The sequence below is a fragment of the Cyprinus carpio genome, chromosome A5 (assembly GCF_018340385.1).
Source record: "Cyprinus carpio isolate SPL01 chromosome A5, ASM1834038v1, whole genome shotgun sequence".
Taxonomy (NCBI): Eukaryota; Metazoa; Chordata; class Actinopteri; order Cypriniformes; family Cyprinidae; genus Cyprinus; species Cyprinus carpio.
In genome coordinates, this window is record NC_056576.1 from 13828037 (window position 1) to 13854844 (window position 26808).

Below are 26808 nucleotides of genomic sequence, written 5' to 3' on the forward strand. Positions count from 1 at the left end.
GGGTATACTTGTTTCTATGCATATATTGTTCTATAGTCAGTTATATTTTAATAAGTGGTTGGTGCAATAATGTAACTCATAGCGGATTTCGCCATTGGTTCAGACTGCATTTCAAATATAAGTTATGGCTCGACTGATATTCATAAGACAAAATAGCTTTGTACTCTTAAAGTGATTGTATATAGTATGAAAAATCAAAATGCCACATTCTTCTGATAATGGGCATTTTCCTGAGCTGAGATGTCCTTTGCAATCATTTATACTCTTGCTGTAATCAAATAAAGATGAAACCTTACTTCTCAGATTTTAAATGATTGATTTTGTAACTATTTTCCATCAGTGAAGTTTATTCAAACTAAATAGGCCTGCAAATTTGCTGGGATGATAAGGGACTTTCAGTTATTGGAACATAAATTAAATCACCATCCTTGGTTAATTTCTATATTTTCCCCTCTGCAATTTTATTGATTTGCCTTTCTTTTTTTATTTATTTGCACTTATGACTGCCATTGTAAATGCATATTTTATCACGTTCAGTTTAAAAAGGTTCTGAGATAAACTGCATAGAAAGCACAAAAGGATTCCGAGAAAACAACAGTCATCAGGTAAACACTTTGTGACTTCAGAAAAAGCTTTTTGGAATTTAGAGTGTTAGACGTGAGAGAGTCTCTGTCATTAAAACTGCACATAAATGCATTAAGATAGCTTTGGAAGCTACGATTCCGACCCTTGCTGTGTCTGTAGTTGATGAATGAATGAAAGCATCCATGACCTATTAAGTTTGAATCATCTGAGAGGCAACAGACTGACAGCCGTTAAATATTCTGAGCCCTGCTGTTCATAGCCATGCAGAAAACATCATATCAGGACAAAGAAACTATGTATTTAAATTTTAATAACTTTATTGTAATCAATCAAAGGTTTAATGCACATTACATTATGAAATGAATCATACAATAAAGAAAATATTGAAAAAAAAAATGATATTCAACAACACAGGATAAATTATTTCTGTACATATCCAACATTTTGTTAAAGAACTACAAGACATGATGGTGGTATTTTAACATTTATTAGATATATGCACATTACATAATTGTATTACGTAATACTTGTGAAACCATACCTTACATAACACATGTATATGGCACAGTGATTGTAGTATGGAACATTTCATTGGTAAGGTTTAATGTTTCTCCCACACACGCGACCTGTGATCCTCAAGACGAAGCTAAACAAGAGACAAGACCTTTTTTATTGCAATACAGCTCTGCTATCGGGTTCAATAAATGATCCAACTGCACACCATGTAAAATGTCCGCCCGTGGAAATGGTGAGCTCACCTGTGCGCTCTCGGTGCGCCACTGGCGGAAGCGTGCGGTACTGCGGGCCACTGGCGCGCGACCGTCGCGCGGGGGCGCTCAAACAAAGCAGCACGAGCGGCGGCTGCAGGCCGAAACGCTGAGAGCAAATACAGCACAGGCCGCTCTTAGCAAGCAGAGACCCACGAACCTCCACCCACCGCATGGACCGGGCCATGGCGGCGGAACCATGCTCGCAAATTGAAGCCGGTGGGCAGCACTCGTTTTTTCCTGCGTCTTTATCGTTCGGAAGATTTTAAGCACTATTTTAGCATTAGCCTCCGAGGCTATGCTAGGCTAAGCTAAAGCTAACGACTGGTGTTGTTGTGTTTCTCTCTCTGCAGAATTGTATTACCTGATCGCCAGATTCCTGCAGTCTGGACCATGTCAGAAATCCGCTCAGGTGAGGCCGAAAGTGGCGTGTTGGTTTCGGTGTGTAGCAGTGAGTGTGTGTTACGGAGTGTGTAACCCTCTGTGTGTTTCTGCAGATGCTGCTGCAGGAGCTGCACGAATACGAGGTGAGTTTCATCCCTCTTCTCCCACTCAAACCTGTTATTTCTCTCTAATATCCCAACATCAGCATCTCCTCTTCATGCCAACGCGGCTGCGTGTCTAAATCCGGCATGTGATGTGTTTTTCCCCGCTGTGTCTCTGTGTGTAGATCATCCCGAAGCGCTGGAGCTGGGATGGAAAGCAGTTTAAGCGAAGCTTTGAAGACTGGGTGAGATTAAATAAACTCTGTCGCACACGTACACGCGCGTGAAATTCAGCACTAAACTCACACAGGTGCTTGGCTCATTTATATTACAGCGAATAAAATTGAAAAAGCGCTGATTTGAGGCCATGGTGCTGGCAGTAAGAATATTGTCTGTAATATACACGGGGCTTTATTGTGTAGTAAAGTTTGTTTTTAAATAAATTGAAATAAAAAGTATTTGTTTTGAAATGAAAGGCTTTGCGTGCCCGGCCGGAGGCGTTACGGCAGTGCAAATTTATCGAGAGGGGATTGGTGGGTTGCTGCGTCACTTAAAGGCGGCAGCCAATCAAACATCAGTTGCTACTTAAGAGACTAGGAAGATGGGTGGAAAAGGCTTCTGATTGGCTGAGACGAGGCGGATGCTTGTTTGGGGAGTGAAAAAGGGGAAAAAGGGTGGTCTTTCAGGAATGAGCGTTAATAAATATGGATTATGTTTGTGAAATAAAGCAGAATTCACGCTAGTTTAAAGATTAATAATATAATGTAACACGTTGTTGCAACACAGTTATTTCTGTGCAGTTTTTTTTTATCATGATGCAAATAAGCTTTGCTGTGCCTCTTACACTTTATTTATGCAGTTTCTCTGTGTGTATGTTTTAGGTCTTGTTAAATCAGCACATACCTGCGGATTACCTGTTGCATGTGTGTGAGCAGATCGGCCCACTGATAGATAGACACATTCCTCCCAGTGTTCCTGGAGTCCACAGTTTACTGGGCACAGGGCAACAGTCATTACTACGGACAGCAAAAAGTGAGATGCACACTATATACAGTGAACAATAAGAAACAACAAAAACTAGAGAACAGTGCACGTGATCACGTTAACACTTTCCCTTACATTAATTTTCTTCCTCTAATACAGTTGAATATTTGACACACTGTTGTTCTCTCTCTCTCAGGTTCTTCTCATGCAGTATGGAGTGGTTCTGCTGTAGTTGCCTTGCACAGGGGGCGGCCCCCAGAACCACCTCTCAGCTGTGCCAAACCACCAACTATAGGTGAGTCTTGCCCTACCAGTTGGTGTATTATGTTGTTTTTGGGTTGAGTTTCAGGAGTCACTGGTGGGTGTGTGAACACAGAGTTGAGTCCACTCTTTCCAGTCGAAAATGGTGCTTCATGATAGCTGATTGAAGCCAGCATGAAATGAAAATTCACCCAATCAAGTTTTAATATTTATTTATTTATTTAGACCTTGCAGTATTCAATCAAAACTTGATATCATAACTTGATCTTCTGGTGAAAATGTCAGACATCTCTTTGGTGATGTATGCAAAACTTGTCCAGTCATTTAAGTCCGCTTAAACCTTCCACAATCAACTGCAAGCTCACATTCAATTTCCTTTATTTGATAATACTTTACACTCGGATGTATGTCAAAATATAAACTAAAACATCTATTAGCTATTTTGTTTCATTGCGACTTTAAAGGCCAGTCACACTTTTTAGTGTATTGACTTCTACTCATGTGCATGCAAATGCAGGAGACCAGAAAAGCAATATCATGCCATTTTTGCTGGGTTCCAGAATCCAAGTTTGGTGAACTTTGGCCTGTGAATTTGTATTATTTGAAGACACGTGATCAACAGAAAATTGACATGTCATTGTCTTACTTGAACTCAGTTAAATGAATGCAAACTTTAAATTTGCAGGATTGTAGTGTTACAGTAAATTGGAGTTGATTGCATATTTTTACTTTTTTTAACATATATATATGTGTGTGTGTGTGTGTAAATATATTATTATTATTATTTTTTTTTTTTTTTTTTTTTTTTTTTTTTAAAGAGCGCCACTGAGTATAAAGTCATATTACGATTATGTAGTGTCCGTAGAAGTTGTGTGCTCTAGTTTGTCTAGTGTGACTGTAACTTAATGCTGGATGTTAGCATGCTATTTAGTGACCAAATAATGTCCTTTAGACCAACTACCATTTCTTATATTTTGTGGTGAGAGTTGATTGTAATCTCTCTGCTCAGTGTCAATCATGGGTGCTCGCCAAAAAACAGGAGTGGCTCGATTTGGCCATGCCCTTCCCTCCTGTACCTATCAGCACATGAAGATGCATCGAAGGATTCTGGGCCATCTCTCATCAGTATACTGTGTGGCGTTTGACCGCACTGGACGTCGCATTTTCACGGTAAATGCAAATGATTTTAATATTGTATCTGTTAAGTAACAAACTGTGCCTGATTTAGACATAGAAGTTTTGGGTGTAAAATTGTTGATGCTAAAGTAATTTCTGAATTCAGTAAGTGGTGACGCTTATACGCTATGCATCGTTTGATTTCTTCAAAAAATGTCAATGCTCAGTTTTGCAATATATTTTTTATGTGTGCTTGTAAACAAGGCTTATTCATTTATGTTTCTGTCAGGGTTCTGATGACTGTCTAGTGAAGATCTGGGCTACGGATGATGGCCGTCTCCTAGCCACTCTGCGTGGACATGCGGCAGAGATTTCAGACATGACAGTGAATTTCGAGAACACGCTCCTTGCTTCTGCCAGCTGTGACAAGGTCATCCGCGTGTGGTGCCTGCGTACTTGTGCACCTGTGGCAGTGTTGCAGGGGCATACAGCCTCTATCACTTCCATACAGGTGTGTGAATACAAGTTTTCTTTATAAAGCCATTGTGAGAGTAAAGCGTAGTATTATGTTCTTGTACACTTGAGCAGCTCATGATGATTTGGTGATTTCAGCGAGTGATCAGCTCAGTTCACAGTAAATGCTGCTTCAACTCTGCATCTTCTCTAAGTTTGAGTCACTTATAACATGCATTTGGGAAGACAACGCACAGCAACCATATTCCCAATCTTGTAGTGAAGTGCTTAGAAATCGGCTGTTGTCAACAAAAGAGAAGCTTTAAAGGGTTAGTTTACCCAAAATGAAAATTATGTCATTAATTACTCACCCCCATTTCATTCCAAACCCGTAAGACCTTTGTTCATCTTCAAAACACAAATTAAGATATTTCTGATGAAATCGGAGAGCTATCTGACTCTCCATAGACAGCAACGCAACTGAAATGTTCCCAGGTCCAGAAACGTAGTAAATACATCGGTAAAACAGTCCATGTGACATCAGTGACTCAACTTCAGTTTTGCGATGCTATGAGAATACTTTTTTTTTTTTTTTTTTTTTTTTTTTTTTTTTTGCACAAAGAAAACAAAAATAACATAATTTACTTAACCATTCTTCTCCCCCGAGTTACGCCTTCCACCATATTAGAGAGTATTACAATTTATACGCATGCTTTCCCTTAAGTGTAAACAACACTTAATACGCAAATTACGTACATGTGCGTGAACATGAACGTAAACAACGCTGATTATGTCCAATACGTTCTTGGGTACTCTCCAACCTTAATTTGTGTTCTGAAGATGATCGAAGGTCTTACGGGGTTGGAACGACATGAGGGTGAGTAATTAATGACACAATTTTCATTTTGGGGTGAATTTATTTATTTTTTACCCTGTTAAAGTTAATGTTAAACGGTTTAACATGTGAAAATTAAAAAATGAAGATGGCCTTAAATATCGGTATTGTACTTTTACAGTTGTGTTGTACAGTATAATTGTTATATCTATTTTTCTTCTTACAATTTTTCTTGCAATTAAATATTTCAGTATGTTACTATAGTTGTAATTCACTGTAAATCTACTAGTTAATAACACTTTTTATTTAATTTATTTTATATTGATATAGTATATAGGGTTACAGCTAATCGATAATAATCGATAATGAAAATAATCAACAACGAATTAAACTGTCCTTTGTCAGTTTGTCTGTTTAAGCTGTCTGTTTAAGCTGTGCTTTATAACTCTTACTCATAGAGATATATTCACCATACAGTATGTTTTCATAGTATTCAGTTGGCACGTTTGTTTGAAGGACAGCATTGGGCAGGATGTGGAACAGTGTGTTTTGTCAATAAAATTAGGCTTTTTATCCGATTAATCGAAGAAAAAATAAATAAATAAAAACAATCAGCCAACTAATCGATCATTAAAATAATCGTTAGTTGCAGCTCCAATAGTATACAATTTAGCCAAAATGGGCAGCCCTACAAATAAGCTCAGCAAACTTGTTTTTTAATCTAGCAATTTATATCGGTTTTTCCCCCCCTAAAATTTTTTTTCCTCAAATTCAGCAGGTAATATCAATTCAGATTTTTTTTGTTTATGTGCCTCTGCAGTTTTCTCCATCAGCATTAGGTTCCTCTCGGTATCTGGCCACCACTGGAGCTGATGGCATGGTGTGTTTCTGGCAGTGGAACTCACTCAGCATGAAGTTTGAGTAAGTGTCATTTGTCAATTGTAAATTACACATTTTGTCAAATGCCAGTGATTCACATTTTTACATAGTGTAAATTTGCAATGAGTCGTGTTTATGTTTGCAGTGATCTGCCCGTGAAGTTTATGGAACGTTCCCGTCCTGGAGTTCAGATATCCTGCAGCTCATTCAGCTCTGGTGTGTTTACCCTCACTCACACTCTAACTCTCTGATCAAGTTTCAAACACTGTTTTTTCTCATGTTTCTTCATTATAGTCTCATGATTAGTCTATAATTATAATATTGTGTTCTCTGATTCCAGGGGGATTGTTTCTGGCCACTGGAGGGACAGATCACATGATCAGAGTTTACTACCTCGGCACAGGGAAGCCTGTGAAGTTTTCTGACCTGGACTCCCACACGGTGAGAGCGAGAGACATAGAAAAGAAAGCCAGTAGAGTGGACAGACTAGAAGGCAAGACAGATGGAGTAATGGAAAGGAGAATAATGGCCAGAAAAAGCAGAACTTGTAACTGGAAAAGGAGGAACATGTTAAAAATTAAAGTTTGAATGTCATGACTGTATATTGTGCGGATTTAAAAGTTTTATATTTTAATTAAGTACAACAATGTTTTTGTTTTACAGGATAAAGTTGTAGCTATTCAATTCTGCAATAACACCGACGGGTGAGTTTTATTATCAGCGTTTACTGTGTGTTATGCTTCCCTTTGTGTTTGTTAATTGGGATGTACATTTTGTCTTTATTGCTGATTGGGTGTTTTTAACTCTGTTTGTGTTTTGGCTTTCTTTGTATCTCCAGTCTCAGGTTTGTGAGTGGTAGTCGGGATGGTACAGCACGTATTTGGCATTACCAACAGCAGGAATGGAAGAGTACCGTCCTGGACATGACCACCAGATTACCAGGGTCAGTATGTGTACATATGTTAATTGTGGGATCAGGCAGGTTTCTCAATTGAAAAATAAAATCGATTTGGTTCTTCAATTACGTGTATTTTTTACGTCTGTGTTGACATATGTGTTCACAGGAGTGCTGTGATATCAGGCGATGACAAATCGACCAAGTTGGTGGTGACCATGGTCGCGTGGGATCGTTGTGATCGTTCCATCATCACAGCTGTTTCAAACTGCCTCCTCAAAGTCTGGAACTCAGCAAATGGCCAATTACTACATGTGCTGTCGGTATGTGTGTGTGCATGTGAGGCAGAATTCAGTCTGTTCCTTTGGGCTCTTGTTTTGTAATTCTAAGGTTGAGCTTCCTGTGATTATTGCCTGTTATGTACGGGTCATGTATGCAGATGTTTCTCTGTCTGTAGGGTCATGATGATGAGGTGTTTGTTTTGGAAGCACACCCCTTTGACTCACGAATCTTGTTATCAGCTGGTCATGATGGTAACATCTACATCTGGGACCTCAGTAAAGGCCTCAAGATAAGAAACTTCTTCAATATGGTGAGATGACATAACAGATCTTCAGTTTCAATTCAAAAAACGTTCAATTTTAAAAGTAGTTGACAGAAAAGATAAGAAACATATACACTAATGTTCAAAAGCTTAGGTTAACAAGTGGGGAAGAATTTTAAAATTATTTTAAAGAGATTATGTTAAAAATATACACTAATGTTCAAAAGCTTAGGTTAACAAGTGTTATAGTGTTCAAAAATGTTCAAAAGCTTAGGTTAACAAGTGGGGAAGAAAGACTTATATTTCAAATTAATGCTGTTTTTAAACTTTATTAATCAGTGTGGTACTGTATGGTTGTTAGATGTTGATAGAAATACTGCTCATCACAGATATGTAATTATTTTCTCTCTCTATTTTTCTGTGTTAGATTGAGGGCCAGGGTCATGGTGCGGTGTTTGACTGTAAATTTTCGGTGGATGGGCAGCACTTTGCTTGCACAGACTCTCATGGTCACCTGCTCATCTTCGGATTTGGGTGCAGTCAGCCTTATGAAAAGGTACGTTTGTGTCTCAGATATGTGGTATTCTGAGCCTTTTGTGCTTTTGATGTAGTCCACTCACATTTCAATGCTTCACTTTCAGATTCCAGACCAAATGTTCTTCCATACGGACTTCCGGCCGCTGATACGGGACTCCAATAACTTTGTTCTAGATGAGCAGACGCAGCAGGCACCCCATCTTATGCCTCCACCTTTTCTGGTGGATGTAGATGGGAACCCCCACCCACCACGTTGCCAGCGCCTGGTGCCAGGCAGAGAAAACTGCAAAGAGGAGCAGCTTGTGCCACAGCTCGGCTACATGGCTAATGGTAAATTTATCAAGTTTAACATTGCAGTATTTATTCATCGATGTAGTAATAGTAATTATTTTAAAGATTGGCTCTTTTGTTTGTTATGATCATATGGGTTTACACATATAATTAAAATCAAATTAATAAATCATTTCTGTAGTAGAATTTTTGAAAATATCTTGCTTTGTTCAATCTGTAGCTCAGGGCTCCAGACAAAATTTAAAAAATCACTTAAAAGAGTTGTTGGCTCCTATAAGAAACAAAAATAGATGCAATATACTTTTTTTTAAGTGCCACAAAATAAACATGTTTTCTTTCTTTCTTTTTTTAAACACCTTAACATTTCATACTGTCATGTTTATGTCTGCCCTGCTTTTAGAATATCAGCATTTTAATCCATCTTGTAGATGTCCTGGGAACTAAACATATTTTCCAACTTGAGAACTATATACAGTCACAAAGAACTGTTGTATTACACAGAATCTGTGCCAATATCACAGACCATAACTATGTCAGCTTCACTTGGCCATTCAGTGTAGTTTGGGCTCCTCCTCAATGCATCCTGTAAATGTCATATATCTTGCACACATCCAGTCTGTTTCTCTTCATAAATATCATGCTTTTATATAGACCCCTTAAAAGTTTGTAAACATTGCAACGTCTCGGGTGGGCGGGGCTTAGCTGGAGGCAAAAAGAGGCGCGGACGCAATGTTGACAGCGTAAACTAGCACGATTTAGGAGGGATTTATTAAACATAGATGCAGAAAAAGGTTCGGGAACTGTCCGAATATGTACAGTCACTGACTCTGCGGGACCGTGAAAAAAAAAAAAAAATAATAAAAAAAAGTGGGAGTTAGCATACATTTATCAATTAATTCAGTTGATCACTCAGTTCACTGACCAAAACTGGTTATCTGACCAAAAATATAATGACGAGTGGATAACATTACAGTAGCCTAATTTATTTATTTATTTATTTATTTTTTTTTTATTTATTTTTAGCTAAGCCTGGGGTAGTTCTTGTATCTTGTATCTTGTATCTTGTATCTTGTATCTTTGGAAACATTTTAACCAGGTTTTGGATATTTCCTAGACAACATATGAAATTACTTTCGGGTGGTTTGGGGAATTTTGTCAAGGCTTATTGTCTAATGTAACCTATCGCTGGGCTAACTATGATTAGCAATGTGGATTATTTTAAGAGACCATTCAAAGGATGGCACACACATCTATCGCTGTATGTTTGTTTAACATTTAAGATAGCTAGTGCGCTGAAGGTTGGCGACTTTTCACCTATAAAAACATAAACTTGCTGATTTGTACTAGATAAAACCAACACCAGTACATATGCATAGATTATTTTACTTAATATGAAGTGTGCACTGCAAACACGAGCATTATTTATGATCGTCTCTGTCTAGTCTGTACGCCGTATTGCATTCAACCACAATTGTCTTCTTGATTTCTGTGAAGGAATGTTGGCTGGGATCCGTTGAAACTTCTATTCTGGCAGCCAAAAACACAACAAGACGACATTTTAAAGTCAAAACCTCAAAACTTTTAGCGCGCCTGCTATGAGTTCTTCCTTATGTTTTGCCTCCAGCTAGAGCAAAAAAAAAAGGTGACGTCACAGTGACGTAGGCGATTAAGGGGTCGCTTTTATATAGGAGTTGTTGAAATTTATCTTTAGCTCCTTGTATTCTTTCTTATCATGTAGACAACCAGTAAAACCACGAATATGCAATATAGTGCATATATTTAGCAAAATGATCTTTTTAGTTATTTTTTCCAGAGGACTAATGAGCTTAAAGACGCTGAATGGTTATTCTGAGGTTACATGGCATTGATTATAAGCTTTACACGTTTTCCGCAGTTTGAAGCACTGAATGAGCGAGTACATGAGACTTTTCAGTAAGTTGTATTGTATCTTAAAATATACCTTTTGATGTCTGTTCATGTTAATTTCGTACTATAGTAGTAAAGGGAAGGATATGATGGATTCACATGTCGTTTGAACTGAGGCGCTAAAGCGATAGCTCATGCCGCATTTGTGAGCGCCAAAACAGTACTTTTTGTTTATATTTTGTTAAGAATTTGGCAGAATTTTAAAGCTGATACTTTATTATAAGGTACCAGAGCACAAAGCTTATTGTGATTATTGGACTGCAAGTGTGCTACAAGAACACAGAACAGAGCATTTAGACTAGAGGTCGACCGATAGTGGAATTTACCGATAGCTAGGTTGGACCACACTGGCCGATACCGATTAATCAACCAATAGTTTTTAAAATGGATACTAAATTAAAACTAAAACAGTGCTTTAATATTTAAAAAAAAAGCAGTAGCAGTACTGAACCATACTTTGTAAATGAATAAACATGTTAATATTAATTATTATATTGATCATTAAAGTTATTTCATAGTTTACTAATGTTAAAAAAAGAAACTAAAAAATTTAAAAATGTAGCCTATTAGTATTAGTAAATATTGAAATGAACACACTAGGAACAATATTCTACAGCTTTCATTAATATTACAAATAGACTCTTACTGTAAAGTATTACTATTTAATTTCAACAGTCATGCTTAAAGATGGCCATCTTTAAATATCTACATTACACAAGGCCATAGCATTAAAATTACATACATAGATTATTGATATTGTATGTGTACTCTCACACTCTATTTGCTTCTATTTTAGAACACTGCATGATTATCTAATCAAAAAAAAAATATATATATGTAAGTTGCACACTGGGCAAAAGTGTAGCGCTTTGTCTAGGAGAAGTCACATACCCGACGCGTCACATTCAATTCAAGTAGCGGTCTAAAACTGTTTATTTAATCACCAAACGGAGTTTGCTTCAAGAATGAACAATGTGGCATAAATGAGTTTGAAGTTTGGTGTTTAGAAAAACAGAGCAAAGGGAAAGAGAAAGTGCGATCTGTATTACAGCTCTCTATGTGAAGCATACAGACTGTATTAGAGCCACAGAAAGAGCACAATACATATTTTATAGCCTAGGGTGAAGTCATTATGTACATTATCAATGATTTGGGACAAATATAATGTAATTTAATGGAAAACTGTGAAAGGCGCTCTGTTCCGCAGCAGGATTTTCTGTCGGCTGCATTTAAATGCACGTTTGAAGTTTCCCGCTCTGTGCAGCGCAGTGTCACGTGTCAAAACAAACAACATGTGCTGTTAGTGATTTCCGGCTCTAGAGGCCACTCTTGTACTGTATAATGGCAGCGGACCCTTCTCAGCCACTCCAGCAATGGACGCAACCTGGAAAACTATCGGCATGGATTTTTGCCATTAACCGATTGTTCCGCCAATCAACTATCTGTACCGATTAATCGGCAAAACCGATGAATCGGTCGACCTCTAATATAGACTAAAGATCTTGATGACAAGAACCCATATTAGTATTGATTCTAAATGAGTACTCTTAACAATATTGCTAATGTCCACACAGCTGACAGCTTTACCTGTTGTAGTTTGCTCAAGTTGTGCACGAAATAGATACTGCTTTTCTGCACTTTTCCCAGATAGCACACATACGTCTGCAAGATGTGTTAAAGATCACTTCATCTGGAAAGCATCAGCTGTGTACAAACATCTGAAAGACATCTTTCAGACATCAGTTTTACATACATTCTAAATCATAAACCGTCAATGTACCATCAATGCTGATGTTTGGCAGAGATAAGGACCGTTTAAAAGTCTTTATTCCACTAAAACTTTGATGTGCATCATCTCATCAACATAAAAAAACATGTCATCGGAAAAAAGGCATTACATGCACATTTTTCGCCAGTGGTGATTAATATTTTTGGTTGCAAATACGACTGTTTTAAAGTCGCAGTCTGGAGCCCAGTAGCTGCTGTGATTGTTGTGGTAACACAATTTCAGCAGGTGGTAGTATACCAATGAAATGTCATTCTTGATATCAATGTCAATGCTAGAGCTAAAACACATTTTAATTTCAAAAACTTGATATAAATTTATAGTTAAATAAAAGTTACATGTAGTCTTTAAGCCAAAATACTTGTTTACTAGCAACAGCACTAGAAATGTTACTGCTTTTCATTGCTCAACAGGACAAGCTTTTGGGCATAAATTTATTCCCTGTGAAATACTAACGTGACAACCTCAGTGTGTCCTGTGCATATCTCGTGGCTTACGTTAAATATATTAAATGAAAAGTTCCCTGTGTTTACAGTCATGTCATGTGTAGTAATCCTTTTATTAGAGAACTAGTCTAGGCTTCAGTCTAAATTAGCTTGTTGAGAGAGACTTTTGATGTTTTTAGGTGATGGCGAAATGGTTGAGCAGGTGGTGGGCCAGCAGACTGCAGACGAGTCTCAGGAAGAAAGCCCATTGGATGACCTGATTAGGCAGCTCCAGCACCAGCAAGATGAGGGACTCAACTCAGGAAATCCTACAGGTGAGAACAACCTTCAGAATACGAATGTATAATATATTGTTTCTCTTTATTATATTAAAATTATTTTGCATTTAAGACATCTGTTGGCTTAAAGGTCACTTATATAAAAGTTGAGAGGTTGTGACATTTAGAGCTGTTGATCAGTAGGTGCTGAGGTGGTAGGTGGTCCTCTGTCACCCCCTAACGTTGGGCTGCGACGTAGTGGACAAGTTGAGGGTGTACGGCAGATGCACAACAATGCCCCCCGCAGTCAGATCGCCACGGAGAGAGACCTGCTGGCATGGAGCCGCCGCGTGGTGGTTAATGAAGTCCAGTCTGGCATATTCAGGTACTGGTATATGCAAGAATGGCAATTGAACAGTTTGCAAAGAAAAAAAAAGTAAGAACTGGTAGAGCAACATTGCTCCCAAAAACCAGAAATGTATTCTTAAATGCCTTTAGTGACAAAATAGTTTATTGTGGTCTTAAACAGTGGATCACAATCTTTCTGACTCTGAGGCCCCCCATTGTCCACAACAATATTCTCCATAAACAATACTTCTCCTGGTTTTTTTTGTGATGTACTGGAGAAAAATATTTTTTTTTACTCCCATTTTCTAACCAATTATTATAATTTCTTTTTAAAATGTTGGCATAGCTATAAATGTACATTCATTATCAAACTGCCCATGGAGTTATAAGATTGTATTACTTAACATGACTTTTACAGGCCTAGAAATTAGACTACTTTATATGTATCCAGGTTTTGGTTTTATATCTGGTCCCTGGTTGAGGAAGGCTTGTCTAAATTATTTAAGCTTGTGTTTTTATAAAAAAAAAAAATATATATATATATATATATATATATATATATATATATATATATATATATATATATATATATATATATATATATATATATATATATATATATATATATGACCAATGGGGAGTGCAGTGGCAGTGCTTTAACCTTTTGTGTACTAGCCAGAAATTTAACCACCAAATATTTAGACTAGAAATCCCCTTTTAAGTGTCCATTGTTTCCTTTAACTACAGTAAACTGTCTGTGTTGATGTATTTGTGCATGTTTAGAGTGATGGAGGACAGTAGGCGTGCTAAAGGAGAGTCGGAGCGGTCTTTCTACAACATTGAGAAGAAGAAAAAATCAGCACCCACAACAGGAGTGAGTTTTTTTTTTTTTACACACATTTGCCGACGCACAAAGATAAAGTGAGAATCAGACCACAGTATAAAACCTGAACCTAACTTTCTCCCTCTTTATCTGCAGAGTGAGCCAGTGGGTGACAGTGTTCGCATGTTACGGAGGCCTCAGCGAAAACCTCAGCAGAGGAGACACACTTATCAGACGCGCTCAACTCAAGAAAGGAGACGCAGCACAAATGTGCTCAACTACACTCATAACGAGGAAAGTGTGGCAGACTCCGACAGTGAAGCAGAGGTAAGAATGCAGTGTGTGTTCAACTTCAAACCCTGCACATTTCTTTCAGGCTGTAAAGATATGCATGTAGTGAATTTTTATTATTAACTATATATTTTTGCTAGTTTTGAAATGCTTAATAAAATATTAAATAATGTTTCTGAATGTGTGCACCTAGCAGGAGGAGGAACAGAATGAGAACAGTGATGTGTCGTCTGATGGTGAAGCTCAGTGGGAAAACGACAGTAGCTCCAGGTTCAGTCTCCAATCACAATATTTCACAACATAAAAAATATCAATAATGCAGGTAAAGCGTTCTGATTTTGGTCTGCAACTAGCTTAAAGTTCAAAATAAGCTTTAATTGTTTTGCAGCTTAAATTAAAGGGATACTCCACCCCAAAATTAAAATGTTGTTATTAATCACTTACCCCCATGTCATTCCTAACCCATAAAAGCCTCCCATAGACTGCCAAATAAATAAGTGTCAGGGTGTACCAATCCTGGAAGCACCAATTAAACCACACATGTATGGGGTGTGTGATGTGACGATTGTGTGACCTTGATTGTGGATGGTTAAAATGTCTCTAAGATCTGCTTTTGAAGAAATACCGTAGTATCGTGCTACATCACACATTCTATCAGTTGTAGTTCTGGTGCCTCCATCTTAATATACTGTACAACGTGGCATACATTCACATCAAATGTTAACTCAACAGTACAGTTACACTCATGGCACACTGCACTTATTCGCAATCAAAAAAGTACATTATTTGCATGTGGTTAAAAGACTTGCCCGTTAAACATTTAATTCGCGTGCTGTTCTGTCATGCGCCTTTCCTGAATGTGTTCACCTGAAGCATGCTCACACTAAAAAGACAAACAGCGCCTGATTACTCGACTAAGTTATCTTTTGCGTCTGATTGCACTAAGACTGTCAAAAACCACTGATCTATATATGACTGGATCGCTCATCGCGTTCTAAACTGCCAGCAGACAGTGAAGCCACCGGAAGTGTTCGATCCGCCATTTTACTAATCCCTACCGGCAGAGAGAAAAATTGAGTCACATTCAAACCGCTGTCCTAAAATCACCCGATTTGAAGCAAATCAGTCAAGCGGGACTAGTTTTTATGTTTTGTGTATGTAAATTAATGTTTACTTCAGATGTTATCTGCAGTGTTTACGGTCTTTTGGGGTAGTATAAGCGATATATTTAAACCGTTTAGGTGGGTGTGTCTGCTGTGCACTGAGACACAGGTAACGATCTAACACAAAATATATCCTATTTCTTTATGAACATAATTATTCAGGAATTATTAAACATGAACGTATTAGTATCAGAAATGGATTTGAATATATTACAATGAATAATACAATTATGTTGTTAATGTTGCTCTATAATGAAATGAAAAGCTTACTATTTACTATCTTGGAAATAAAGCTTTATGTCTTTAAATCCGTACTGTATATAGTCAGTTATTTCTCTGAATAAATTCAGATTTCAGAATGAGCACGTTGTCGTTTGTTTTATATGTTGAGGTCATGTCCGTCTGATGTTTATCATGTTCATGATGTTCGCTACTGTAATGAAAGTAGCTTTTTAATAAGTAGGGGAAATTCCCGACATTTAAAAAATAAACGTTTACATGCCTAGGGTGTTTGCATTGTAATAATGTACAGAAATACTTCGGATTTATAAACGCTGACTTGTTAGGTGATGTTTTCTCATTAAAATCATACAATTTCCTGTTAATTCAATAGAACGTTTACGCACACCAGGGATTACCAATATGGCGGCGCGGAGGCTTCACTTTAATGACGTCATGAGCAATCCAGTTCTATATTATAGATCAGTGTCAAAAACACACAGGGTTTACATATAACACAGTTGGTTATGTTTTAAGTGAAAGTAAACAGTTAAGAGAAACAGATGTGCAGTATATTAGATGATATGCTGCCACTTGTCATTAAAGGGATAGTTCATCCAAAAATTTAAATTGTCATTATTTACTCACTCTCATGTTGCCCCAAACCTGTGTTAAATTCTATCTTGTGCTGAACACAAAATAATACATTATGAAGAATGTGGGTAACTAAACAGTTACAGGTCCCCATTGACTTTGATAGTAGGGAAAAAAACACTGTGAAAGTCACTGGGGACCAGCAACTGATTGGTTACCCACATTCTTCAAAGTAACTTTTATGTTCAACAGAAGAAAGAAACTAAAAGAGGGGAGGGGGTTCAGAGTTCAGTGGTGCCTGGGGGAAAGAGGGGAGGCAGAGCAAGGTCAGGAGGGAGCTTCCTGACAGCCTGATGGATGAAGCTGTCCTTCAGTCTGCTGGTCCTGGCCTGGAGACTCCACAGTCTCCTCCCTGATGGCAGCAGACTGAAGAAGCTGTGTGACAGGTGTGTGGGATCACCTGCGATGCAGAGGGCTTTGCGGGTGAGACGGGTTCCATAAATGTCCTGGAGGGAGAGGAGGGAGACACCAACGATCTTCTCAGCTGCTCTCACTATGCTTTGAAGGGTCTTCCGGCAGGACGTGTTGCAGGCGCCATACCACACAGTGATGCAGCTCGAAAATAACCTAAAGCTCTTCAAAAACATTTAATACCACTTGGAAGTAGAATTTTCAGCAAATCCCAAAATATATATCCATTCATAAGACAAAGTAGTAAAATTACTAAATTAAAAAAGTACAATTATAATTATTTATTTTTTCCATTTTTAATTAATCATATTTATTTATTTTTAGTAGTCGTTCAGAATGAGTTGTGAAATTGGACTTCATCAGCTATATCTTTAAATTATGAATTTTCTGTTTATTCTTTTTCCTGTTTAAATATATTTTACAGTGACTCTTCTAGCGAGTATTCTGATTGGACGGCGGATGCAGGAATCAACCTGCAGCCTCCGAAGCGACCAACTAGAAGGCCGGCCCGTGTTGCTGGAAGCAGTAGCTCTGAAGATGAGGAGGGGACGAGGCAGGGAGAAGGAGAGGCTGAGAGAATTAGTAAACGGACTAAAAAGAAAAAGAAACCTAAACAGAATAAACAGCGGGTGAGCATCCATGTATCATCCATCCATCTATCCATCCATATTTTTTCTTCTATGCTAATGTGTGTATGTATTTAGTCTGTGCCTGCTGGAGATTTAGAGGAATGGTTGCCCCCATCTTGGATCATGGAGACAATTCCAAGACGATCACCCTTTGTACCTCAAATGGGAGATGAGGTGAGTCCTTTCATTAAATGTAGACACGCACACTAAATGACCAAAAGTAAGAACAAGGATTTGCATCATACATAGACAACTTTCTTTAGTCATTTCTCTTTCTTTGTCCTTCTGTAGTTGATATATTTCCGTCAGGGTCATCAAGCATATGTCCGAGCCGTGTGTCGTGCCAAAACCTACAGCATCAACCCTCAGAAACAGCCCTGGAACCGCCTAAACCTCAGGGTAATGGGATTATTTCCTGTCTCATCACCATTCCCACTTGTTATTAGGCATAATTCAGTCTGCATCATAATGGATGACCCATTCTGCATCCAGACCAACAGGAACATGAAAGTATGTTGTCTGTGTTCTCTTAGGATCAGGAGTCTGTAAAGGTTGTGGGTATTAAATATGAAGTCGGTCCACCCACTCTGTGCTGCCTCAAACTGGCCCTCCTGGACCCCACCTCAGGGAAAATGACCAACGAATCCTTCAGCTTGAAGTATGTATGCTTATACTCACAAAAACACAAGCATGCTGTGTTAGATTTTTATTTATTTGTTTATTTCCTATTGGTATTGGAATAGCATAATAAATTATGATAAATACTGATAAATACATTTAAAATACATATTAGGATAGTTTTTGTTCAACACTATGAGTTTGTTAATGATAGCTGTCTCTGTGTCTCTCTTTAGGTATCATGATATGCCTGATGTCATTGACTTTCTGGTGCTACAACAGTTTTATAATGAGGCCAAAGAACGCAACTGGCAGCCTGGTGTGTTTGTGCATTTAAATTGTGGTATATAAATTTTGGTCACTGATAACTTTGAACAAACCTCTACCCAAGTTTGTTTGCACTAAGGCTATAAATGATGCCTCAAATTATGTGGCCTGTTGAGGAAAGGTGTGTTGTCACTTTTCTAGGTGATTGAGCATCAATACTCAGTGGTTAATGTAGTGAGTGAAAAATCCCATAGATTTACATTGAAAGAGGGGCCTGAGCTATAACACATTATTAATAATAATAATATACACATTATTATCTGCATAGCAATGTGCTATAAAACATGTTATTAGTCTATTAACGCTGTGGTGGTAAAGGCGAATGAGTGTATGTTATATGATGATCATAAATTAGCATATAGGAGTGAATAATAGCTGTGGATGTCTTTATTTAGGTCAGCATTTTAGGAGCATCATTGATGATGCTTGGTGGTTTGGTTCGGTGGAGTGTCAAGAGCCGTTTGAATCTGAATATCCAGACAGTCTCTTTCAGTGCTACATTGTCAGGTACATCATCGATCACTGCTTAACCAGAGTACAGTGTTTACTTTTGGCTGATTATTGCCGTAAATCTTTCAATAATTGGTGTATGTTATTTTGCAGGTGGGACAATGGAGAGAGAGAGAAGATGAGTCCATGGGATATAGAGCCCATACCTGAAGAAGGTACTGACACACTGAATCACTGACACACTGACACTAAATCAGCCAACCACATTCTGGCATGTCTAATGGTGTGATTGACCGTCTACAGCTCCACTTCCAGAGGATGAGGGGGGCAGTGTCCCAGTCACAGAGGACGAGCTTCAGTCCCTGCTGTACACCCCTCAAGAGGGAGAATGGGGCCTGCACACACGAGATGACGAGTGTGAGAGAGTCATTACAGCCATGGATCAGCTGCTAACGCTCGGTATGACAAATGCACACAAACCACCTAAAACCATACGTTTCTATTCTAGGTGTCAGTTGCTGAGCAGTGTTGTCAAGATACCAGTACAATGAAATTTCATTACTCTTAAACCAATTTTAATACCACAGCAAAACTAGTTCATTGCTGAAATCCTTTATTGAAAATGTTATGAATAATAATGAATAATAATTAATGAATTTAAGGAGTTGAGAATAGTTTTCAGGGATAGACGAAAGTTAGAAATAATGAAATAATTTGCAAGCAATGAACTGAACAAACATGCAAGTTAGGTGAATTGTGCTTCAGGTGTCTAATTGCATACCATTCAGAAAATTAAAAACATAAGTATAAAATAAACTTTTTAAATGATTGGAATACACCATTGTTGCATTCTTTTCATAAAAAAAGTCAGAACAATATTGTAAACCATTACAATTTAAAATACATTTGTTTTCTATTTTAATAGATTTTAAAATGTAATTTATTCCTGTAAAGGCTGAATTTTGTCACGTGTCACATGGTTCTGAATTTGTGCTTCTTAATATTATTGTTGAAAAGAATTGTTTTGTTTTTGTGGAAACCCCGATATATAAGGATTCTTTGATGAACAGAAAGGACAAAAGAACAGCATTTATTTAAAATATAAATCTTTTACACATTAAAAATGCCTTTACTGTCACTTTTGAGCAGTTTAAGCAATTTAATGCACCCTTGCTAAATAAAGGTATTAATTTCTTTAAAAAATAAAATCTAACTTACCCCAGAATTTAAAAAGTAGCGTATATTACTACTGATTTGATGCTTTAGTGATTTGATATTTTACTGATTTAACCTTGCTATGGGCAAATAAGTGCCTTGTTTAGCTATGACTAATTTTTTGTTTTAAATAATAAATCATGTTCCTTCCTTAATTTTACTCTTGTGCATTTTACAGATGTGGCAAAGGCATTCTCCTGCCCTGTAGATTTGAGGGAATATCCGCTGTACTGCACTGTTGTGGCTTATCTCACTGACCTCAACACCATCAGAACAAGATTAGTGCACCGTTTCTACAGGTACACACAGTCCTTTAGCCCACTGACCCCAGCAGCATCAGACAAAAATGAGTGCCCCATTTCTCTAGGTATTCACAAATACAAGTGTTGGAGTTCTCTCACGTGTCTCTGTATGTGTAGGCGGATCTCAGCCCTTATGTGGGAGGTGCGTTACATTGAACACAATGCTCGAACGTTTAACGAACCCCAGAGCCCCATCGTCAAGGCAGCCAAAACGGTCAGCAGCGTCCTGCTGCGTTTCATCAGGTCAGAGAAAATGCAGTCACTTACAAATTCATATCAGTTATGATCCCTCCGGTTTACCTGCTGGGCTCAGTGGATATTCTGAACATTTTCATTGTTAATGTGTGTGTGTCTACAGGGACCAGACCTGTACTGATATCTTGGATCTGTACAATAAGATGAAGAGCGAATTTAGCAGCGCAGAAGAAGAAGAGGTGAGTCTGTATTTGTGAATTATCTCAGAAGTGAGTGTGTACAGAGCAAGTATGATCTGCTGACCCAGGATCACTGTGACAAAGCTTTGGGCCAGCTACAGCCTGCTGTATATATTTTAGTATTAGTCTAGGGGTTCCAGACCTGTTACTGAAAGCCAACTTTCGTGCAGACTTTAGCTCCAACCCTAATTAAACCTACTCGAATCAACTAATCAAGGTATTCAGACTCACTAGACTTCCAGGCAGCTGTTTTGGAGCTGGTTGGTGCTAAACTCTGCAGGACGTTGGCCCTCCAGGAGCAGGATTGGACACCCCATGAATGAAGCAGATGAACTATTAATTTTCTCTTGTTTGCGCTGTAGGAGACTGTGGATGTGGACTCAGACACTCCTGGCACCTCCACTGGTCAGAAGGTGAGATAATTCAACTTATTATGTACTTACTATAAGTTTACTTAAAGTGTTACAGTACCAGGTGTGTTTTCCCTAACGCCTTTCACCATTTTCAGAGGTCTAATCATGTGAAGCGTGGTGTGGTCCTGGATGTAAATGCATGGCACGGACAGTGCAAAGAGCTTCTGAGGAGAATGATGGCAAGCTCAGATTCAGAGCCTTTCCGCCAGCCCGTCGACCTCTTCACATACCCGGTACCTCATTCTTCCCTCTATATTCTTTCTTCACAAATACCATCATTTTCTATTTTCTCCCTTTAACATTGTCACTTCCTGTTTTCCATGCTGGAAATCGTCTAATCAATCTTATTTCTCTTTCCATCTCAGGATTATCGTGATATTATAGACACTCCTATGGATTTAGGCACAGTCTCTGAGACCCTGATGGGTGGGAACTATGAGAATCCCATTGAGTTTGCCAAAGATGTGCGGCTTATCTTCAGTAATTCAAAGGCTTACACGCCAAACAAGAAGTCTCGAGTAAGATCAAAACCCATTTTTCTAGCTCTCTAACAAACACACTCAGCACTTTGATAGACAGATATTACAATGGATTAATTGAGTATGTGCACGGAGCTTTCTATAGATCTTATCGTAAACTTTATGTGATTCATGTTTTGATTTTTTGGTATATGTTGTTGTGGTATATATAGGTATAGAGTCTCTAGAAGATAACTGTAATGTCTCATTGTTGTTTGTTGTTGGGAAATTAGTTGCAACACCTTAAATAATGATAATGACTGCATTAACATACAGTTTCATGTTATTTAACATTTAACATAATTTTATATGCTGAACCTGGTCATTCCAGAAGAGTACCTAGACATATATAATTGTACATTTAAATGCTGATAACTAAACACTATCGTAACTAAGTTAATGTTTGCTAGCTAGCAATGCTGTCTCTGTTCATCAACAGCCTAGAAGCATTATTTAAAAACATAACTATATTTTTAAATATATTTAGATTAAACAAAAATAATTAAAGTTTTATCTTTAACTGTAGAAGCTGCTAAATATATTCAGCCAGCACAGTCTTGTTGCTGCTGTAGTTTTGTTGGTCTGAATTTACCCTGAATCACTTAATGCACAGCTCAGTTTTGTCATAGGCTTGTCAGATTGTTGACCATAGCTACAGTTATCACTGTCAATCATAGCAATGACTCGTGGCATAATTTAGTGGATTCACTCATGTAATTTTTTTTACTCTTGCTTTTGTCATTCCTGAAACTGTATATGTGAATGTTTGGTCCTTTTAGACAAAAACAAAAACTTTTCTTCAAATTGTGAATGGATTGTGTAGAAGAACCGAGCAAAGGGCGCTCCCCTTATAGCACAGCTGATTTTGACAGTTGACTGGAAATGACTGAGCTAGTTTATCTTAAACCAGGAAGTAACAGTGCATGAAGTATTATTACTACGTTTATTTTTATTTTTTTTAAGAAATAAATACTTTTATTCAGCAAGAACACATTAAATTGATCAAAAGTGACAAGGACTTTGTTACAAAATATTTTTTCGTAATAAATATATCACTGTTTCCACAAAAACATTAAGCAGCACAATCGTTTTCAACACTGATGATAAGAAATATTTCTTGAGCACCAAATCAGCATATTAGAATTTCTGAAGGATCTTGTGACACTGAAGACTGGAATAATAGCTGCTAAAAATTAAGCTTTATCACAGGAAAAAATTCAATTTAAAAATATATTAAGATATATTAAAATATATTAACAATATTACAAATTTTTACTGTATTGTTTATCAAATAAATGCAGCCCTGGTGAGCATAATAGATAATATAACATTTAAAAGAAATACTGATCCCAAACTTTTGAACAGTAATGTATATGGCTTATAGACATTTTTTTCTAATGATGTTGTGCTGTTAACTGTACTTTTAATATAGTAACTAAAACAGTACATTTTTGTCCTTTTAATATGGATTTGCATTCTTCCTTGGACTATTTTTTTTTTTTTTTTTGCAATTATGCAGCAAAGTTAAAATAGTAGTTTAGGCTTTACATTTGATCCACAGTATGACTCATATTGTTTGTTGTTTAGATCTTCAGTATGACTCTGAGTCTGTCAGCGTTCTTTGAGAATCAGATCATTCCCATAATCTCAGACTACAAATCTGCAGTTCAGAATCAGCGTAGGAGTCAACAGAGGCTCAGTTGCACCAAGAGACTACAGAGCTCCTATCCCAACAGGTAAAACACGTACACCCATTGTCAAATCATGGTACAGATTGCACATTGATTTTTCATTTCTTTACCTTTTTTTTTTTTTTTTAAACCTGTGTGTTTCTGCAGCCCCAAAGGAAAACAGAAATCAGGAAAGAAAACTTCCCAGGTGTCTTCGAAGTCCCGCTCACGGAAATCCTCTCAAGGTGTGTTAGAGAGTGGGAGATGTCGTAATTACCAGTGGGAACCTGGATTTTCTTTCCATATTGTGGTTGTCTAAAATCAACCATTAGAATAGAATTGGAAATGATCACAATAATGGTGAATTAGTTTATATGCATTCTAAATAAAGTGTTCACTTCTTTCACCAGATTTGAATGTTGCACAAGTTGATGAAGACAGTCAGCAATCCTCTTCATCCTCATCCTCTTCCTCCTCATCTTCCTTGTCCTTTTCATCAGAGCAGGCAGGAGCCAACAGAGTTACACGCAGCCGTGTTACACCAAGCAAATCCTCAGGTACATGCTCTTGCACACTACCTTTCAAATGTGTGGGGTCAGTAAGATTTTATTTTTTAAAGAAATTGATACTTAATTTCGGCAAGAACATGAAAATGAGCTGCACCTCAGGAATAAATAGTTTTTAAATAATTTAAAATGGAAACAGTTGTTAAATTGTAATAATATGTCACAATATTACACTTTTTACTGTATTTTTGTTTAAATAAATGCAGCCTTGATTTCAAAAGCGTGAAAAAAATCTTACTGACCACAAGCTTTTGAATGGTAGTGTATATTGCAAAGAATTTGCTTTACCTCCAATCTGACCATGAAAATGTGTCCTCTTTGCATCTCTATAGGTGGCAATGGCTTTCTGCCAAACGGAGGTCGAAGTTCACGTCGGAGAGCGGCCGTGTTAACTGAAGAGGGAGAGGTCTCTGAATGTGAGAGTACCAGCTCCTCATCATCCTCAACATCCGCATCGTCGTCCTCTTCCGGAACCTCATCGTCTTCATCCGAGAGTGACGACAGCGGGGCTGAGGTGGCTGGCTTTGCTGACGGCGGCGATCATGATTACAGCAAAGCCCCGCAACAAAAACAGCAAGGCAAAGCAGCATCAGCTTCTGACGAAAACACAAAACAAAAACGGAAAGGAGGAGCACCTGTGCAAACAACACCTGTAAAACGAGCACGGCGAACAAATGAAAAAGATGAAGAGTTGGAACCAGAGGAAGAGGAAGAACCAGAGGAAGAAGAGGAACCCGAGGAGGAAGAGGAGGAACTTGAAGAAGAGGAATCAGAGGAGGAAGACAATGTCATTTCGTCGTCAACAAAAACTGGAAGTCAGAGGTCAAATCAAAGTACTCCAAAGTCGGGGCGGGTCAATACTCGTAACCAGGGTCGAAGGACTGTCCTGTACAATGATGACTCTGAAGATGAGGGGCTGACAACAGACCCACTCAATCTAGGAATGTCACGTTCTGGAAGAGTCCGTCGCATGACTGAACGTGCAAGGGTCAGTCATCTTATGGGCTGGACACATTGACATTGTTTTTATCTTTACACAGACTCACTACAGCGATACTGCAGGGATTTTGTTTTTAGTACTGTCTATGACTTGTTTTGCTGTTTTTGTCTCCGAAACTTGATGTTCATGACTCTTCCTGGACTGTGGTGCTCTCTCTTCTCTGTGGTTTCCACAGAAACTACCACGCCATCAAATGCCACACCTCTGCCTTATTCTGGTCCAGAGCGCTAAAGAGTCAACTTTCCTTCCCTCTCTGTGTTCATCCTCCCTACTTTCTCCTGTTTCACTTTGATTCCCATCTTGGTTCTTTTGGTTTGGTTCTGCTTTCTTTCACTCCAAGGAATTTATTCTGTCAGAAAGATGGTGCTGCTCTCCTCTCACTTCTTCCATCTCGCAATCTTTTCATACCCTTTTTTACGCAGGGGGTCATTGAGAACACTTACATATTTACTGTGTAATTCAGCTGACTTGACTTTACTATTAAATCAGGTTATGCATTTACCTCTGTTCAATAATATAATCCATTTTGGTGCAGGTGCAACCTCTGAGATGCATTAACTACTTCCAGATCACTCACGTTAATCTGTTTGAGCACAGACATGAGAAGGATTATGGGAAATGTAGGAGAAAATGCACTTCTCCCTTCTCCTCTTGTTCAAATACACAAAAACACTTCAGACTGTTTTTACAGAATATATTTATATTTTTCCACTCTTGTATGATACACTTTGATTCATTCTTATCTTGCAGTAAGGAGAGCATTAGTATTGATAATGTTTGCACATTTTATGTCAAGTATATGTGGCAGCTGATTGGTGGATTTGAGGTGATGTGTGAATCCTGGACTCTGACTGGTTCAGATATAATGTAAATTGAAACTGGTGCCCTCAAGCTATCTGAAGAGCAACAGACTTTTTTTCTTTTTCTTTTGCAAAGTTAGTTTGTCTATGCCATTATCATGAAAGACTGAAAAGGCTATGTTTTGAACAAGGAAGACAACAAGAAACTCTGAAAATCATCTAATGTGATCATGTAATCAGTGGTAATGTTTCACTGGTGTATTTTCAGGATGGTGAAGACAAAGCATTATGAATTGAAGAGATCATAAGTTGAATCTGAGTTTGGTTTGTGGTGTCAAAGGGTGTGTACAAAAATGATTTTTTGAAACATCTCTCTTTCTGTTTTGCCCTTCTCTTATCTACTTCTGTTTATCCCTCTTTCTCATTTTTGTTTTCCTCTTTGTTGCACTACTGTGGAAAGCACCCACTCCATCCAGTCTCTAAACTGCTTTTCCTCGCCTGTTTAAAAGATGTTTCCCAGCCAATCAGGATACAGCATTAACCTCCTCAGGCTCTGTGCTGTTCACTTCATTTAAAAGGGAGTTGAACAGATGAGTTTTTCTATCTGTTCTTTTCCTTTCCATTTCTCATGGCCTTTTTTTGTGTCAGGGATCTGTTGTCATGTTGTGACAAAGCCTCAGTCTGTTCAGTGACAATAATAATGAAGATGATGATGTTAGATGTCATAAACTTATGTGTCCTGTTTTTCTATACATTTTGGATTGTTTTTATATAATAAAGGTGTAAAACTGTGATTTGGCACTCTCTCTGATCTGTACCAGTCAAAAGGACATGAACGTTGATATAACTATTGATGTATTTTTTCTACATCTATGTGGATAACTGTGTGTGTGTAAAATATGTAATATTG

The 26808-nt window shown here is 37.9% G+C and overlaps 1 protein-coding gene across 5 annotated transcripts; it reads left to right on the top strand.

Annotated features, from left to right (window-relative positions):
- The first annotated feature begins 1176 nt into the window (after positions 1-1176).
- Positions 1177-26692, top strand: LOC109061886 (bromodomain and WD repeat-containing protein 3). Of its 5 annotated transcripts, none has more exons than XM_042754042.1 (40): positions 1177-1571; positions 1706-1764; positions 1850-1879; positions 2023-2082; positions 2719-2869; positions 3018-3116; positions 4092-4252; positions 4488-4709; positions 6307-6407; positions 6511-6581; positions 6706-6806; positions 7029-7069; positions 7204-7308; positions 7430-7583; positions 7718-7852; positions 8232-8360; positions 8446-8671; positions 12970-13104; positions 13249-13432; positions 14179-14269; positions 14375-14545; positions 14706-14779; positions 17381-17585; positions 17661-17759; positions 17877-17984; positions 18119-18243; positions 18440-18522; positions 18926-19037; positions 19134-19195; positions 19284-19439; positions 20374-20494; positions 20615-20740; positions 20856-20931; positions 21294-21344; positions 21440-21577; positions 21710-21862; positions 23450-23598; positions 23698-23777; positions 23943-24089; positions 24431-26692. In XM_042754042.1, exons 1-40 carry the CDS (start codon positions 1526-1528, stop codon positions 25114-25116), a joined length of 5223 nt encoding a protein of 1740 aa, XP_042609976.1. In that variant the 5' UTR covers positions 1177-1525; the 3' UTR covers positions 25117-26692. The 5 variants fall into 5 exon arrangements, with proteins under 5 accessions (XP_042609976.1, XP_042609971.1, XP_042609975.1 ...); XM_042754037.1 differs by having other exon boundaries at positions 1179-1571; positions 14703-14779; XM_042754041.1 differs by having other exon boundaries at positions 1180-1571; positions 13252-13432; positions 14703-14779.
- Positions 26693-26808: the final 116 nt, after the last annotated feature.

Bases quoted from the DNA above. Each gene is read 5' to 3' on its own strand.
- LOC109061886 (XM_042754037.1), top strand. From the start codon at position 1,526: ATGGACCGGGCCATGGCGGCGGAACCATGCTCGCAAATTGAAGCCG. The intron at 8,361-8,445 runs GTACGTTTGTGT...CTTCACTTTCAG, and splicing joins GCAGTCAGCCTTATGAAAAG to ATTCCAGACCAAATGTTCTT. The intron at 14,780-17,380 runs GTTCAGTCTCCA...TATATTTTACAG, and splicing joins GAAAACGACAGTAGCTCCAG to TGACTCTTCTAGCGAGTATT.